Here is a 17,358-nt window from a genome sequence, read left to right as displayed (position 1 = left end):
GAATCTGAATACCTCCCTGAAGAATTGGGAGCTGGAGGGAAACAGGACAGGGAAGGTTGAGGCAGAAGAATCGGTGACAGATGGAGAAAGAGACTGGAGGCGAGGACAAAAGAGGTTTTATACAGCGGTAAGTCAGCCCTGAAAAGAATGTCAACACACACACACACACGCACGCACACACGCACGCACACACACACACACACACGCACGCACGCACGCACACACAGCAACAAGAAAAGAGACGCATATGGACGGTATAGTCGCCTTTTCTGGTGCATCCTGTGTCACACGGGACGGGATGCAGAGATGCTCGCTCACCGAGTGTGTGAGTCATGGACATGTTGACTCGGTCCTCGGTACGCCATCTGTAACCCCCCCCCCCAAAAAAAAACCACCCCCACCTCCCTCCTGTGAGGCTTCATCACACAGCTCAATGCCCACAAACACACATGCAAACAAGCTTTCTGCCATGAGTGCAGACAGGAGAGTGTTCATTTGCATTTGTGTGCGTGTGTGTGTTCTGAATGGACAGGTGTGTGCGTGACCCCAGAATCAATGGTGGGGATCATTTTCATGAGCCGCTCCGGTACCGACCCGATATCTATTTCGAGCCGAGCTGCAACACAAGATGAAAACCGGCTTTAAGAAGACGTCACTTTTTATTCAATCCAGTTATTGATAACAGACATCACCACGGATAGAAAACACCAGCCTATGAAAAAAGGCCTGAGCAATAATAATAATAATAATAATAATAATAATAACAGTTTTAATAGGATTAAGGAAGTATTTTTTACAGTCAAACTGGGAGAACTGGGAACGATAATCACCAGCGGGAGTTAAAAAACACGCCGTTCACACATGCAGCCGACGAGCGTCATCTACGCAACTACAAAACACAACTGGTCCCAGTCCCACTTTACAAAACCCCCTTTATGTTCCCTTCAGATGTGGGTCTGGCTCCCTTTAGTACATGGATTAAATAAAACCTACCGCCGGTAGGACGGGACGACTTTATACAGGAGTAGAAACGCAGGAAGAATCGATCACGTCCGCTGAAAGACGTCGAGTGAGAACGTTCCTCTGGGTTGTGATGGTTGTTTTTACGTTGGGTTAATAATTTAATCTATGATTAATCAGTCGTCGATATTAATGATCAGATACTACACGAACCTGATACAGCAGGTGGACCACCTCCTTGCTCCGTCACCTCGTCAGTTAACAGGGTTAAGAAAAAAAAAGAACCTGAAAATACTTGATACTGATGAGGAAATATCTCAAAATTATGAGAAAGTTTACTGGAATTATGAGAAACTGTTGTGTCACTACTAGAAAATATATGAGGTCTTCATCATGAGGAAGAACCTGCTTCTGTTCTCATTGAGGAAGTCGGACTTGGACCCGGTTCAGTCTCATTCAGTTGGACAGGATTAGATGTGACGGCGCTAACGTTAGCAACAAATGTTCATGTGGAAAAGGTTTCTCTTAATTATGATGGAAATATTTTGTCCTTCCACGCCTCTCGACGAAACATCTCATGATGAAGACTCTGTAGGATCGACTGAATCGATGATGAAAGAGTGAAGGCCGTCAGTGTGACGATCAATAAAACTCGAAAAACTAAAGACGTATAAACCCCATATAAAGTATGCATAGTCAGCAGGGGGCGCCAAAACCCGGAAAATGCTAACAGGTAGCAACTTTAGCCTCACCTGCTGGTTAGCCGCGTCCAACCAGCAGCCGTCTGATCCCGATGTCGGCCTCACTCCAGCTGGACGGCTTCGCGTTAAAATTTCAGTTCCCACTACGTTTCCGGTCCTCACGATCCTGGTCCCCACTTTGACTCCGGTCCCCACTTTGACTCCGGTCCCCACTTTGATTCCGGTCCCCGTTATGATTCCTGCTCCCGTTATGATTCCCAAATGAAAAAACGTGTTAGCATGGTCTGATAAACAAACGCTAATCTCCTCAGAGCCGCTCCAGGCTCGCTACAGTCATCCATTCACTGACTGTATGGGGTTGATCTTCCTCCTCCTCCTCCTCCTCACAAGCCGTTCTGATACTGACACATTTTCTTGACATCAAACATAAAATTCTCCGTTTATTCGAGGGGGGTAAATTGACGAACCCGTTGTTGGAACTCATATTACTGCCTCTCTCTCTTTTTTTTGTGGATTCACAGCTTTGATGCTTCCTCTGAGGCGTTTGGACTCTTCCTCGGATCACAAGCCGCTAACAGCTCGCGCTAGTTTCGTATTGCCTTTAGTTGTTTTCTTATCCCGCCTCCCCAGGGAGGCTTGACTTAGCAAATCCCACATGTTCATTGTGATATCTCTCTTTTCAGACGCCGCTTCTTCACTTCCTCCTTTGTCACGGGGAGGATGAGCGCAATCTCCTCCGTTTGACTCCACGTTGTTTCTGACGCCTCCTCCTCTTCTCCAGCGTTTAGACTGGACCTGCTGTTTCTGGACGTTTTTCGTAATTCTTTATTCCCCCCCCCGCACTGGTGATCCGCCCCCCCCCCCAACAGCGGGTCTGATTGGCGCCGTTACAACATCCTCTCGTTCTGCAGGGCCTTGTAGTACTGCTCCTGCTCGGCGTGGCTCCGGGCCGAGACGTTGGGCCGACGGGGGAGGGTGGAGGAGCGGGAGAGGCTGTGGCCGTCCATCAGCAGGTCGGGGTGGGGGGGAGGGGGGAGCATGCCGGAGCAGGATGGGTGAGGCGGGGTGGGCATGGACGACGGGTGAGGTGGCGGCGGCAAAGGGGATGAGGAGGTGTGCGGAGGTGGGGGTATTTGAGTGGAGGAAGGTGGAGGAGGTGGGGGCATTTGACAGGAGGAAGGGGGAAGGGGTGGGGGCATTTGAGTGGAGGAAGGTGGAGGAGGTGGGGGCATTTGTGAGGAAGATGGGTGAAAATGCGGAGGCATTTGCGTGGAAGACGGGTGAGGAGGTGGGGGCATATGCGAGGAAGATGGGAGGGGCGGAGGGGACATCTGAGAGGACAGGTGAGGCGGGGGAGGCATGTGAGAGGACGGGGGTGGCAGGAGAGGGTGAGGCAAAGGTGAGGATCTCGGTTGCGGAGGGGGGGGCAAGGGCGAACCGGATGAGGGAGGAGGTGGCGGCGGGAGGGGGGCTGATGTCATCTGAGGAGGCGGATGTAGAGAGGAGGAGGCGGCCGGGAGAGGCGGGGGAGGCAGGTCGACTCCCACATCGGCGCCCCCCAGGGCGGAGCTGAGCGAGTCGGTCTTGACGGGGAGTGTCCGGTAGTCCCGGTACTGGGTGACTTCCTGACGCTGCAGCGCCCCCCGGTGTTTGTCCCCCACCGAGTCGCCGGCGATCATGTGACCGCTGATGGTGTTCCTCCACTCCCACGGCTTGCCGTTATTGGCCGACACGCGCACCACCGGGTGGTGGGGGGCGTGTGCGTCGATGGTGACGATGCTCCCGCTCCCGGAGATGCTCCCCGGGTTGCTCCCGGTGCAGCTGTCGCGATCCGATTGGATGCGGTAGTAAGGAGAGTCCGAGCAGTTGGACCCGCCCCCGGAGGAGGAGCCACCTTCTGAGGTCTTGGCGCAGGAAGTAGCCGATCCGTGACCGTGCTGCTTGGACATGGCTATCACCTGGAGGACAGAACATCTGGTTAGAATCTGTTTGAAGACCCCGCCCACTAGCGCCAGCTGGTGCGCTGTGATTGGCTGACTCACCTGAGTGACTCTGTGCTGGCCGGGCGGCTGATTGGGTTGCGTGTTGGGCACGCGGGGTGTGGAAACGGCGATCGGGCCGCTCCCCGGCTCTTTAGTCCCGCCCCCTTCGGTGAGGGACAGCCACTTGGCGCGAGTCTTAGCGCTCTTGGGGGAGACCGGGGGTGGGCGAGTGGCTTCCTCCGGGATGTGAACGAGCGGCGGCGGCGGCGCCACCGCCATCCTGGCCCCGGTGGGCGGGGCCACGCCCTTATTGGCTTGCACGGTGGGATAAAGAGACGAAGGCGTCTCCCGCTCTTCCTCTCCATCCCTCCCGTCCGTCCCATCATCCTCCTCCTCTTCTTCCTCCCCCCGCGAGCTCTGGCTGCGGAGCTCCAGCGAGCGCTGCTTCCACTCTGACACCAGCTGCCGTGACCTCTGGGGGTCAAAGGGGACATGGAAGGTCATGTGACGCTGCGTGGCGACAGGCTCGTCCGAGGGAGAGATGGGGCTGCTGCCGTTCGCGACTCGAGGCAGAGTGTTGCTGAAGGTTACCATGGTTTCCTTACCCATGGGGCCACGGGTCGCCAGGAGCTCCACGTCAGCGCTGGCTCGCTTGAGGGAGGCGAGGGACGCCTTGTCCCTCCTCACCTTACTGCGCGCCCCGGGCCCCAGCCCCGCCCCCAGCTCCTCCCTGCTCTCGGACGTCCGGGGAGTCTTCCTGTAGAGGGAGTCGTGGCTGCGCTGACTCAGCACCCGGAGGCCATCTTTGGGTGGCGCCGGGGTCGGTCTATGTGCAGCGTTCGCATCTTCTTCCGACGCTTTAAAGTTTCCCACGGCGTACACGGCCTGACGGGAGGAGGAAAGACGGGAAAACAAATGTTCTGTCATCTACAGGAGGTGGAAAATATTTCCTAAGAGTCGGGGGGCGAATGCATGAATCAGCATTTTGTTCATTTTCAGTGGGGAGGCCAGCGTCCATCCTTTTAACGACGGACAGAAACACTTCGCAAAGAAGAAAAGGGGAAAGAGGGGGAGGAGGAAAGAAGCATGGAAAACGGCTAAGACAAGTTTTCTTAAAATGAAGTATGAAATTGCTCCAGAGAATTCTTATCGGATTATTCACCCCCCCCACCCCCCACCCCTCTTCCCTCCTTTATAGAAGCTGCTATAAAAAAAAAAAACTGCTGGGGAGGAGAATAAATGAAGCCGGAGAGACGAACATGCCAGAGCAGCAATCGTTTTTTAACGCTATAGTCGCAGACACACTAACATTAGCTGATGATGATGTATTTTAATTCTAATGGGGGGGGGGGGGCGTTTGACTCACCAGGTAGACTCCGATGCCCGACCCGATCAGGTAGCCCACGTAGACGTCGATGGGGTGGCTGCGGTGCTGGGTGATCTGCGTCAGTCCGGCGAGGCCCGCCGCCATGCAGAACGCAAACACCAGCAGAGGTTTGAGCAGCTTGGTGGCGCCGCTGATGCTGGCGTTGAAATACATCTGTAATGAAGGGGGGATGGGGGGAGTGGGGGGTGGGGGGTGGAGAAAGCATAAATAATCTGACTTTTGTTTAAAATGGTTGTTATAGCTTAGCATTGAGAGAGCAGATGGAGAAGAAGCATTGTAACTCCGATGCTAAGCTAACCATTTCTCTGTTTTCTAAGCACATAAGACAATAATTCCAGAACGATTTATTATGTTATTCTAGTAGAAATTAATTGTTTCACTCTGTTTCTAATGAAAATTGCACATTGCATTGGGTATTTTCAAAATAAAACACCCCAACGGAAACAGAACAGCTGATTTCAAATGAACAGGATCGCTCCGGCAAAGAAATCTGGGCTGAGAGACTTTTCTTTTTTTATCGTCTGAGTGAAGATGAAGAAAAAAAAAAGAACTGAGATATTTCAGTTTTTTTTAAGATTAGAAACAAAAAGTCTCATGAGTTCCAGTTTCTGGGTCTAAACAGCTGCTGTCCTCAACATCATCTGTCTGCCGAGCTTTAATGATGTCACTCTTCAGGCTTCAGGAGGAGTGTGTGTGTGTGTGTGTGTGTGTGTGTGAAGGAAGAACAAACCAAACTACATAACAGGAATTTTCTGTATCCTAAGTGAAATTCTTCTGGAATGTTTTCACTTTTTTCAGTTGGAACATCTGGATGTTTACATGTTTACGTGTTTACAGGATGTTTGTGATAATATACTTGTAATAAACACATAAATGCATGTAAACACTGTGGAATCTGAAGAGGTGTAAAATCAGACTTACAGAGATGTAGACGGCAGCGAAGCCGGACAGCGTTGCATGCTGGGACGGAAACGTCTTCCTGAGGGGAGAAAAGAGGAGAGCCGCATGTGAAACAGTTTGCAACAGTTTGGGGCGTCGCTGGGGGCGTCAGAGCAGTGAGGTCGAAGGTCAAAGTGTGGGACGCTGAATTCCATCTTAATCTGTTATTTGTGTGGGCGTGTCAATTCCTGAGTCTCCGCCTCCTCGCTGTCAATCAAAAAACTACAGGAAATACACTAGAGACATAAACTTTTTAAAAGGAGACGTGTTTGTTTGTTTGTTTACTTGTTTATTTTGGAGCTCATGCTACGCGTTGATCAGATGACATCACACATCGTTGACAAACAGCGCTCTTACCGGGCCGACATGATGGCGTACTGGTCCTTCCCCATGCAGATGTCCCGCGTGATGTAGGCGCTGTGGTCACATGACACGCCCAGCGCCGTGTAATTGGGCTGGCAGACGGTAAGGAAGAAAGGGGTGTGGTAGCCGGTGGCCAGCTGGATGACGTCTGTCACCAGGGCGGTTGCTAGGAGACCGAACACGTGAACACCTGAGGGAGAGAGAGAGAGAGAGAGGGGAGGGGCTAAGCCGGGTTTGTGTGAACACCTGACCCGAGGAGACGCCGCCATCCTCGCGCTGAGACGGCGAATCAATCCTCACTTCAAAGCTTCCTCATCTTCTTGTGTTCCGGTTTGAGCCGCCCCCGTTTAAAGTGTGTCATTGGCTTATTACCCCCCCCCCTTTAAAAATAAAGGCTCACTTGTCAAATCACAAACTGGTTTCCACCTCTGACCTAAACTGCTACCAGCTAACAGCTGGTGGGGGCATTAATAAGAGGTGTGGGGCATTTCCTGTTTATTGTTTACATCACAATCAGCTGGGATTTTCAGTTTTAATTTGATCACTTTATCAATTTTATTCATTTATTGCTTGACTGGTGATCCGGATCGATCTGGGGCAGGAGATATTAAATAAGGGGCGGATCCAGGAGTGTTTAATGTGACATCCATGAAGGAGGGTCAAAGGTCAGACAGGCTACACGGATGTATGTCCTATCTCTATCTTATTATTATAATTTATATATGAGAAAATTACGCTACTTGACAGCCATGTGGATAATGAGGGCCTCTGTGGGCCCCCTGGGGGGGCCAGGAGCAGTCCTCCTGAGCCATACCAGATCCCAAACCCCAAAACCGGATTGGAATGCGACCTGAGTCGCAGACGTACCGACGAAGCGGACGGTCCGGCGCAGGAAGGAGTTGAAGCTGCAGCCGGCGGCGGTAATGCTGCTCTCCGACCGGGGACACGTCTTCAGTCGGGACTGCATGCAGTACATCAGCCCCTCCCCCAGCATGATCTACACAGGAGGGGACGAAGAGGAGGAGAGGAAGAAGAGGAGGAGAGAGATACCATCAGAAGGAAGGAACCAGAAGCTGCTGGTTCGGATCGGATGGAGATGCATAGCCGATATTGACCGCTGATCACTTCCAATCAGAGTGATGGATCGGCACTGGAAAGGCCTCTGCAGGGTGAATGGTGTGTGTGTGTGTGTGTGTGTGTGTGTGTGTGTGTGTGTGTGTGTGTGTGTGTGTGTGTGTGTGTGTGTGTGTTGCCAGGGGGAGGTGTGTTATCGGAAAGTCTGGTCTGCATTTATCAATGTGTTTATTGATTGTGTTTTTCTGAGGAGAGAATGTGTTTTCTTTGTGTTTGTGTATTTATCAGATTTGTGTGTGTGTGTGTGAGAGTGTGTGTGTGAGTGTGTGTGTGTGTGTGTTCTCTGACACATCCATCATCACGACCCCAGGCGAGACGGTTACGTCTTGGTCAGCATTTTTACCTGAACAATGGATCAAATATTGTTCGGAGTCGAACCAGCAGGGAATTAAAAGTAAAATGTGTCTCACTGGATTATTATGGGATGTCATGTGTCCTGTATAATGGTGCACGTTCCTTTATGTGTGTGTGTGTGTGTGTGTGTGTGATGTACTTACAGATGCTGCAGGACCGGCGAAGGCCAGACTGAGCAGCATCAGCAGCGGGATGAGCTCATCGCCCGTCTCCACGTAGGGCATGGACAGGTCACGGTCGTAGCAACGGAACCCCACCGTCGCCGGGGACAACACATCCGTCAGCTCCAGGAAGTACAGGGACACTAAGGAGGAGAGGACGATGGGGAGCTACACACACACACACACACACACACACACACACACACACACACACACACACACACACACACACACGTAAGCAGACTGAAGTTTAAAATCGATCAATCAGGATCCAGCTGCTCACACGATTCATCCATACGTACCTCTACAAAATAAAAGCATGGCAGCAGCGTCATGCTGTCTTTGGGGAGCTTCTTCTTGGCTTTGTTTTTGGGGGACGTCGTCTTGGGGTGGGACCAGTCACAGCCTGCTGGGGCGAGACCAGAAATCAGACCGGAACATTTTTAAATGGAAAGAAGCCGCGTTTGAGTGGAAGAAAAATTAACTCCTGATTTATAGACTCAAGTTTATGTCCATCCTCCGATTTTGGACTGCAGAGCAGAAACACTACGACTCCATGACAGAATGAGATGAAGACAAATGTGTCCTGAACGTGTTTCTCAGTCACACCTGAGATCAAACGTTCCTTCACGGCTCCTCACACTTCAGGCGGATTGAACGTCAGCTGATCTGAGGCTTCAATCCAAAAATACTCCTCTCCAAATCTCTTCTGTCAACTCCTGCTCCGAGTTTCTTCACGCATTTATCTCCCTTTTCCACCCCAGCCCACTTTTTTACTCCCTCCCCTTCTGTTTCTGATGCCCCCCCCCCTCCCCATCACAGTGGCGACCCCGAGGCGGTCTGGTCTGATTCCTTTGACCCGCCGAACGAGGACTGGAGACCAGATAAACCTAGATCAAACACATGAATGGAAATGACAGCAGCTCCAGTTTGAGTGTGTGTGTGTGTGTGTGTGTGTGTGTGTGTCTGTGTGTGTGTCAGATGGTGAGGATGACACCAGACTCAGGCGGGTCTGTTTGTGTCGAGGTGTTTGACGGTACACACACACACCCCGTTGTCCCTCCGTCATCTGAACCTGGTTCCAAACCAGATTCACTCCGGATCAATCTGACTCCAGATCAGTTTCAGCTCCAATCTGATCTGATCAGGTCTGGATCAATACCATCCGTTACCCTCAAACCTTCTGTATCACCTGATCCACATTTTGACCTAGATTCAGATTGGCAGTGTGAACACAGGCAATCTGACGTGATGCTGAATCAGATCTGGATCTGGTTTGAGGTCATGTGACCCAATTGGAATCACGCTGATCAATGATGATGAACGCACTGATGACATCATCTGTTGTTCATCCCCTTAGAACTATGACGCCATCAGTGGACAGTGATGTCAGAGACGGATCCCACTCACACACTCCCCCTCCCACCTGTCAAGCCAGTTCATCTAAACACACGTATGAACGCAAACCGGCGTGGGCTGGATGGAAACGTGTGAACCATGTGTGTGTGTGCCGTGGAGACTCACTCACCTCTGTCTCGGGGGCTCCGTGAATTCACCGAATCCCGTCGCCCCCTGCCCCCCCGGCGTGGTCGCGCTTGCTGCTCCAGTTTTGCGGTGCGTTTTTTCAATCCATCCCTCCGGAGTCACCCCCGAAATGTCCGAACCTGCTCCGGTGCTTTATTCCGGTACCGGTGGAGGGGGAGGATGCTTATGGAGGAGAGAGACAAGTCGCTCCTCTTCCTCCTCACTGGGGAGGGATTCACGTGCGTCCGCTCCGGTTCCTCCCCCCCCCGTTTCAGCCGCACCTGCGCGGTTTCGGATTTTCTCCAAACGCGGATAAATAATAAATCCCACCCGAAAATGTTTCCTTAGTGGGTTTCCGCTCCTCGGGACGCAGCCAGCTTCACGGCGCGCGCATACACACATACATACATACACACACACACCTAAACACACACACACACACACATAAACACACACGCACACACACACAAAGACACGGGGGCTGAACGGGGATGTGCAGGAGGAGGGAGGAGAGAGTGTGTGCGCTCATGGTGGGGGAGGAGACAGTCTGGTCAACACACACACACACACACACACACACACACACACACACACACACACACACACACACACACACACAGAATTCCTCTTTCGGGAGGACAAAAGGCTCGGTTTTTGGAATGTGGTCGCACGTTTTGCGCATGTGTGCGTAAAAGTGAATGGGCGGAGTCTAACCGCAGCCAGCCATTCGGATGTGGGGCTCCGTCAGACGCGCCTGAGCCTCCCCCCCACCCCCCCCACCCCCTCCACGGGTGGGTCGGAGACTCTCTCGAGTCTTTGTTACCGCCGTCAGGGCGGGGCAGGTGTCTGTCTGACCGCCGCGGATTCCCGCCCCCCCCCCCCCCCCGGCGGACCCGCATCCAGATCGTTTCACTGACTCATCATCGATGACGGTGGAGGTTAACGTCAAACGGTCCGAGGCGCGTGCACGTGGGCGTGCACGATAGGTTTCCACAAGATGTGAAAGGGGATTCAACCCCCCCCCCCCCAAGAAGTCGCTCTCCTCTCATCTCTGCTCACAACAAACACATGAACTCGTTGTTGTGATGCGTTCGAGGACATCATTTCAAAATGGGACATCTACACCTCACCTGAACAGTCCTGCCCCCCCCCCCCCCCACACACACACACACCCCCAGGCCTGAGGAAGAAGAGGCTGACTGACGTTCATCACAGCTTCACACTCATTCACATATTTACAGACAGGAGGGCCTCCTCTTCCTCCTCTGCAGGATGAATGGGGGGGGGGCCCATTTAGTGTTGATCCCGTCTTCGGTTGCCAGGGAGCCTCTGTGGTTCTCACCCCCTCCCCACCCCCATACCTATTCCCACCCCCACCCCAATAATACCCAAGGGTTGGTCACAGCTGGCAGGAGTTAATAAACTCATCAGTCAAAGCCCGGCTCTGGTTTACCTACCAGACAAAGACTCTCAGAGAGGGAGGGGCGGCACGCTATGGGGTATGGGGGGTGATGGGGGGGGGGCAGCCTTTTGTGCTGCACACCGGCACCTCATAGCATCAGGATCTGCTGCTTCAGGACGTGTGGAATAACTCCAGGCGGGAGGAGGTAGGTGGGTGTGAAGTTTGGTCCGTTCCAGGTGGATCATAAAGTTTGATCTGTGATTGGCTGCTTCTGTCTGATGCTCCGCCTCAGCCATCTGAGGGTGGAGGCAGATTTCTGGGGGTGGTGGAGGCGTGATCAATCAAGTTCATGTTTGACATTCGTGTTAAAATCGAACCTACAATCAAAACTTCTTGTTTGACCATCTGGGATCGAACAGGAAATCAAACTCTAATTTCATCTAAGCACAACCAGAAAATGAAATAATACGACTAAATAAATATCTATAAATGTTTATTTCAAAACATGAGAATGGTCATGATGATAAAATTCAGTAATATGCTGATACAGTTTTCATGGAAGGGGGGTTTAAATATCCAGCACCTCTGGTTTGCGCTCTTTAAAGACCTAAAATATATATTCTGTCGTGGGACACCATGGCATGAACACGATCACTTCACACCACAGCTGAATGTTTGAATGTACCGTCGGTGATGTTAGCGTCTCACCTGATGGCCGGCGAACGCCCACCTCACCTGCTCCAAAAGGTGATTGGATGGATTTCAGGTCCTGCAGCAGAAACTCCTCCATCACCATCAGCTCTTTTTATCCCAAAGGAGGGGGGGGGGGGCTGGAATGAAACCAGTAAGGCTCCACAGCCGTGGGAAGAAGGGCTGCAGCTCCCTCTAGTGGTTGAATGAATCACGACTCCTGACGCCTCTGACATAAACACATGAAGTTACAAGGGTGGGGTGGGGGTGATGTCTAACAGCAAGAAGGACCCGGGTTCATCTCCACCTGGGGGGCCTGGAACTGTTCCGTGTGGAAGCTGCGTGGGTTTCCTCTGGGCTCCCCCCACCACAAACCTGCAGCAGCGGTGACTAAACCTACAGGAAATGAATGAAGGAAACACCGACTGATCCTGATTGGTCCCTGGAACCCAAGGAAAAGCCTCTAAGACAGGAACGATCTGGGAAAAAATAGTGGATCCAAGAATTTATTCCACTTCCTGTACCGTGGCTACATCAGGTGTTTTAAAAAAAAAAATTTTAATCGGGGGAGGGCGGGGCTTACGAGTCGTTCAGTGGGCGGGGCCTGCACCGACATTTAGATTTTATTCATGTTTAATGGACGGTGAAATGTTTCAAACTAATTTTAAGTGACTCTGAGCAAACAAATGTGAGTAAACATGTTGTGAGTAAACAAACGTGAGTAAACATCCTGTAATCCTCGTCTTCCCGCGGCTTTCAGCGCCAGCTGAAACAAATCGGTCAGTTCCCGCTGCTGGCGCCTGATTGGTTGGCTTTTGTCCTCTCCAAACTGACTGCCAGCTTAGCCTTTTGTCTGTCCAGGCTGGAAGTGTTCCGCGATTGGACGGTCGTGTTCCCAGCACCTGGTTGGTTGATTCGAAGTCGCTCTAGACTGGAGGAAGCACGTGATTGGACAGTCCTTTCTCCCGTCAAAGTGTCGATGGGGCGGAACTGATTGGCTCTGTCTAAACTGTTCCCTGTGTTTAATTGGCTGCTCCTTCCCTGCTCCAGAGTCCCGGGACCTGATTGGCCGCCCCGTCCCACGTGTTGGTTGTTCAGGGTTTGCAGCAAGCCGAGCCTGTCTCTGTCGGGGGGGGCGGGCTGGCTGGAGCCGGTCTGGATCCTCTGCCTGTCCCGGTCCAGCGTGCGCACCAGTCCGCTCCTCTCCCGCTCCAGGCTGCTCTGGATCTCCGCCCTCCTGGCCAGAGCCTCCCTCAGCTGGGACCGGAACGTCTCGATCTTCTCCTGTAGGTCCTGGAGCTCCCCCTCCCACATGCTGGTCTGAGCCGCCCTGCTACCCAGAGGGGACAGCACCAACCCCGCGGAGGCCAGGGTGGAGACGGGACCCCCGTTGACGTGGAGGCTGATTTGCGGAGGGGAAGCGAAACTTCCAAGGTTGCTCAGCCCCAAACCTCCGAGTCCGAGTCCGGGGCGTCCCACCATGCCGGGTCGGCCCCGCACCGAGGCCGTGTGCGTGCGCAGCCGGTAGCTGTGGAGGGTCTCCAGGTCAAAGTGGACGCGCTTCTCCTTGGGCTCGTGGGATGACGTGGAGCTGCCGGTGTCTCCGGCCGTCGTGGAAGCATTGGTGGAGGTGGGCGGAGACGGGGGAGGAGGAGGAGGAGCCTGCTGTTTCCTGTGCAAGGTGCAGTTCTCTGAGATACAAGAGGAGGGGCTAGTGAAAGAGAGGAAGATCACAGCACAGAGCAAACGTCCAATGAGAGAGAGCGAACGACAGGGAGCGTGTTTTCAGTTCAGTGTTTTCAGTTCATAGCAGCAGATATACGTTTAATTCTATTTAACTCACATTTGCCAACTTAATATTTCGCTTCTGACAGGCTGTTTCTGGATAACTATGGTATGGCCGCTGGAGCGCCCCATTAGGTTTTTGTGGGGTGGTCCGCATCATTACAGAAACAATCACTGATCAAAGATTCCCCATCTGCTCAGAGACCTTCAGTCCTCCTACCAGCAGAGGGCGCTAAGCTCCTGTGAGCTCCATTACAGAGAGGAAACTGAAGCTGATATTATTGTTAATCATTTAAAAGTTTGTCAGCCTATTTCTAAGTTAAACTGATATTTTAGAGTTTATTTCTTCTTATTTCGGTAATAATAATCTGAATGAGTTACTTTCAGTGTGGATGTGACTTCCTTACTTTTCGTCCAGGCCGGTCAACTCCCTCCCAACATCCTCGTACGTAGTGTGGAGGGCTCGGTGAATTTTCTTCATGGGGAGAAGAAAAACAAGATTAGAGTTCCAGATATATTCACTCGCAAGGAAACTCGGTCTGCACTGAACATCTGGTGCTGAGAATAATTTAATCAATGATTCTGATCCAGAGCCGGTTCTGTTTGATTCAGTTACCCAAGGTGACCCAGCTTTAATTTGTCTGATAGATGCTCGTCTGAAGGACGGGGATGGGATCATCTCCAGGGACTAACTGAGCCGCCATCCTCTCGTATCTGAACGGGCTCGCTGATGAATGCTGGCGGCGGTTTGCCCTTTTAGAAGGATGTAGCAAACAAAAGTGAGCGGTCCTGATTTCACTCTGCTGTTATTCACTCAACGACATCACCGCTGGCGGCTCGTTAGGAGAGGCTTCCGCTTCATAAAGAACAAAAGATGACATTTAGATCCCCGCTTTATGGCTCCTTCAGTGAACAGCCATAAAACACACTAATTCTCTACACATGGAAATAAAAATATACTCCACTAATGAAGAAAGCATTTTTATGAGGAGGTTTACGCCAGGAACAAATATCAACACGTGGAGCGAATGGGTTGATATCGTTTTCTATTCCAAGAATAAAATCACTGCTTGATGGGAAAAACTATCAGTTAAGAAAAACTCATTAAAATAGGTAAACAGAACAAATCCTCTACGTTTAGAAAACCTCCTCCCTTCACATAAAATTTCACTCCATCCCATCAGGGACAGAAAGTCGACCGAAAGCAGGAGAAATGAAATGTGTTCATTGTGCTGTGACCCTGCAGCTCCTCCAGGGGGCAGCAGCTGCTTAGACCAGTAGTTCCTGTATAACTAGCCTCATGGCCGCCTGTTGCTAAGTAGATTCCAGCTAAAAAAACCCCCCATAATCCTCCAGTTTGGAATCAGTTTGGGTACGAAGAAGCCAATAATGTAATAACAGCTGATAACGTGATAAATTTACCCATTTTTGAAATGTAAAAGGCCAATAATGTCATAGAAGTCCTGAAGCGATAATGTAATAACTTGTAGCTCATAACTTAATAATTTGGGGTTACGATTAGTAATAAATTATTACGTTATTGGCTAAAGTTATTATGTTATTGGTTCAGGATTTTTATAACATTATTAGCCTATTGAATTTCAAAAAAGGGCAAATTTATCACTTTACTACATTATTGGCTTTAACAAGGCACAAAGGTTTCAAAAATCAGATCTGATGAGGACCAAACTAAAAACTTTTTTCACTGTTTCTTGTTTCTTTTCATAGAAAAAAATTCTAAAACCAGAAAACAAGAGAATTCCTCTTCATTCTAGAATCATCATCATCAAGCGCTGGAATGAAGATGAGGTCGGACATCATAGCTGATATAAATGTTCTTCTGCTGCTGCAAATGAGACCAGAGGAAGAAATTAATAATTAATCAAAGCTTAAACCATTACCCAATAACTACCAGCTTGATTGAATGATTAGAGGTAATGTGTTCATATATTTATAAAGATATTTATAAAATAAAGTGATACGACCAGAGATTTTGTCCAACTTTGAGATTTATCACTTTAAATGTTTTTCATTATTTCTCTCAGAGTATAAAGTGAGAATTGGTCTGTGGAATGAAATGAACTCCAAACAAACAAATGCTCAGTTAATAAAGCGCTGCTGTTCGCCTTAATTAACCGATTCATTTTAAATACAGCCGTTAATTTACAGCATTAGAGTCACACACCAGGGCGTAATTAACAGCAGCTGCTTCTACAGCCTGACTGAACACATAAAGAATCTCCATAGTGAACGGGTGAAAAATAAACCCGTCTGGAACTCTGGATCCTGAGTTCTGGCTCCACCACCGCCCAAATATCCTCCAGACCTGGATCGCCTCCAAAACGATTTCTCAGGAAATAACTCGTGAATAAATAGATTAACAAGGATCCTCCATCAGGCTTCAGGCAGGTTTACATGACCACTAAAAAATGTCAACAGTAAATACAGACGACTGTTGGGTCCTAATGGACGACTTTTGAGTCTCAATGGATGACTTTTTGGGTCTTAGTGGATGACTTTTGGTTCTTTATGGACAACTTTTGAGTCTTAATGGACAACATTCGGGTCTTAATAGACGACTTTAGGGTCTCGTTGCAACACCAAGTTCTGTTTTGGCTTTAGAAGAAGTATACAACCTCCTGCTACCTCTGTTATAAATGGTAATTGTCTCCATTACTGAATCTAAGAAGTTATTTGTTTTTATTCCTGTGTTTCTAAGTTATTAAAGTCCAATAAAATTATTTATTTAAAAACAATTAAATTAATATATTTGTCAAACTATTCTAGTGAGTGTTAAAACTGAATGTTATTACGAGTTCCTAACACTAGAGGGTGGAAGTGAGCTTCAGAAGAACTGGCAATAGAGAAGACGAAAGTGTGTGTGTGTGTGTGTGTGTGTATGTGTGTGTGTGTGTGTGTGTGTGTGTGTGTCTGCTGATTGATGTGCATGTTTCCAGTGTGTGTGCTTGAATACACACACCCACACACACCCACACACACCCACACACTCTTCACCCACCTGGCTGGTGTGCAGCCAGTACTGCAGAGTGTGTGAGCGCCGGAGTCGGGGGATGACCAGGTGGTAGAAGGTGTGTTCACCAGCCAAAGTCAGCAGGGCTCCGCCCACCCCCATGCAGAGCAGCACGAAGAGGCCCGAAAAGTGCTGGATCCCCATCTGGAGAGTCTGAGTCAGGACAGAGAGGCGAGGATGCAGGAATGATGATGGCATAATTATTATTTAAGACGCTGCGTGTGGATTAATTCTGCTTTGTATCAACACAAAGGGAAATAAAGAGCAGGATGTTGGGGAGGCGGGTGGATGGGGGACTGGGGGAAACATCTGCCTCCGCCGGCCCACAATCCCCCATCCCATCAACAACTCCATCTGATGGCATATCAGCAGTCGGCCATGTTTTCCTGGGGTGGAGGAGGCGGAGGGCTGCTCTTCATCCCTGTGTGTGATAGTCCTGGTAACGCAGCCAATCAGAAGCTGCAGATTCTTCAGAAAAGTTATGGTTTTGATTAACAACTGATTGGTTGGAAGTGATGAAATAATCCATCATTGATGAGGAGAACATCACCTGCAGCGACCCCCCAGCAGCAGAAACCAGAAGTGTGTGTCTGCTGTCTGACATTTAACCACAATGTACAGCAGCTTCCGTTGATTAATGACTTAAATCTACAACATGGATCTGATGTTACCGAAGGCTCTGTGTTCCCCAACACGCCCAGAAGGTTCCACGCACAGTCCAGGTTCACACAGTGAAACAGTCCAGGTTCACACAGTGAAACAGTCCAGGTTCACACAGTGAAACAGTCCATGTTCACACGGTGAAACAGTCCAGGTTCAGTCTGAAACAGTGAAACAGTCCAGGTTCACACGGTGAAACAGTCCAGGTTCAGTCTGAAACAGTGAAACAGTCCAGGTTCACGCAATGAAACAGTCCACGTTCAGTCTGAAACAGTGAAACAGTCC

The 17,358-nt window shown here is 50.3% G+C and overlaps 2 protein-coding genes across 4 annotated transcripts in view; both read right to left on the bottom strand.

Moving 5' to 3' along the window:
- Nucleotides 1–688: 688 nt before the first annotated feature.
- On the bottom strand, nucleotides 689–11,703 carry LOC137611278 (phospholipid phosphatase-related protein type 3-like). Its single transcript, XM_068339383.1, has 10 exons — nucleotides 11,638–11,703; nucleotides 9,510–9,579; nucleotides 8,284–8,387; nucleotides 7,964–8,149; nucleotides 7,200–7,329; nucleotides 6,327–6,522; nucleotides 5,952–6,009; nucleotides 5,010–5,183; nucleotides 3,704–4,528; nucleotides 689–3,619 (listed from the first exon to the last, which is right to left on the bottom strand). The coding sequence occupies exons 1-10, from the start codon at nucleotides 11,701–11,703 to the stop codon at nucleotides 2,549–2,551; spliced, it is 2,880 nt and encodes a 959-aa protein (XP_068195484.1). The 3' UTR covers nucleotides 689–2,548.
- Nucleotides 11,427–17,358, bottom strand: part of LOC137611030 (glutamate receptor ionotropic, NMDA 3B-like) — a 65,017-nt gene continuing 59,085 nt past the window's right edge. For 2 of the 3 annotated variants that reach the window (XM_068338994.1, XM_068338995.1), the window contains exons 10-12: nucleotides 16,402–16,566; nucleotides 13,790–13,857; nucleotides 11,427–13,308 (exon numbers count right to left, since the gene is read on the bottom strand). In XM_068338994.1, coding sequence (XP_068195095.1) covers nucleotides 12,378–13,308; nucleotides 13,790–13,857; nucleotides 16,402–16,566 — 1,164 coding nt within the window. In that variant the 3' untranslated portion in view covers nucleotides 11,427–12,377. The remainder of the gene's footprint in view (nucleotides 13,309–13,789; nucleotides 13,858–16,401; nucleotides 16,567–17,358) is intronic. The other variant, XM_068338996.1, reaches the window with a different exon arrangement.

Source organism: Antennarius striatus, chromosome 17 (assembly GCF_040054535.1).
Source record: "Antennarius striatus isolate MH-2024 chromosome 17, ASM4005453v1, whole genome shotgun sequence".
NCBI classification, from domain to species: domain Eukaryota; kingdom Metazoa; phylum Chordata; class Actinopteri; order Lophiiformes; family Antennariidae; genus Antennarius; species Antennarius striatus.
This window is presented reverse-complemented; position numbering and strand designations above follow the sequence as displayed.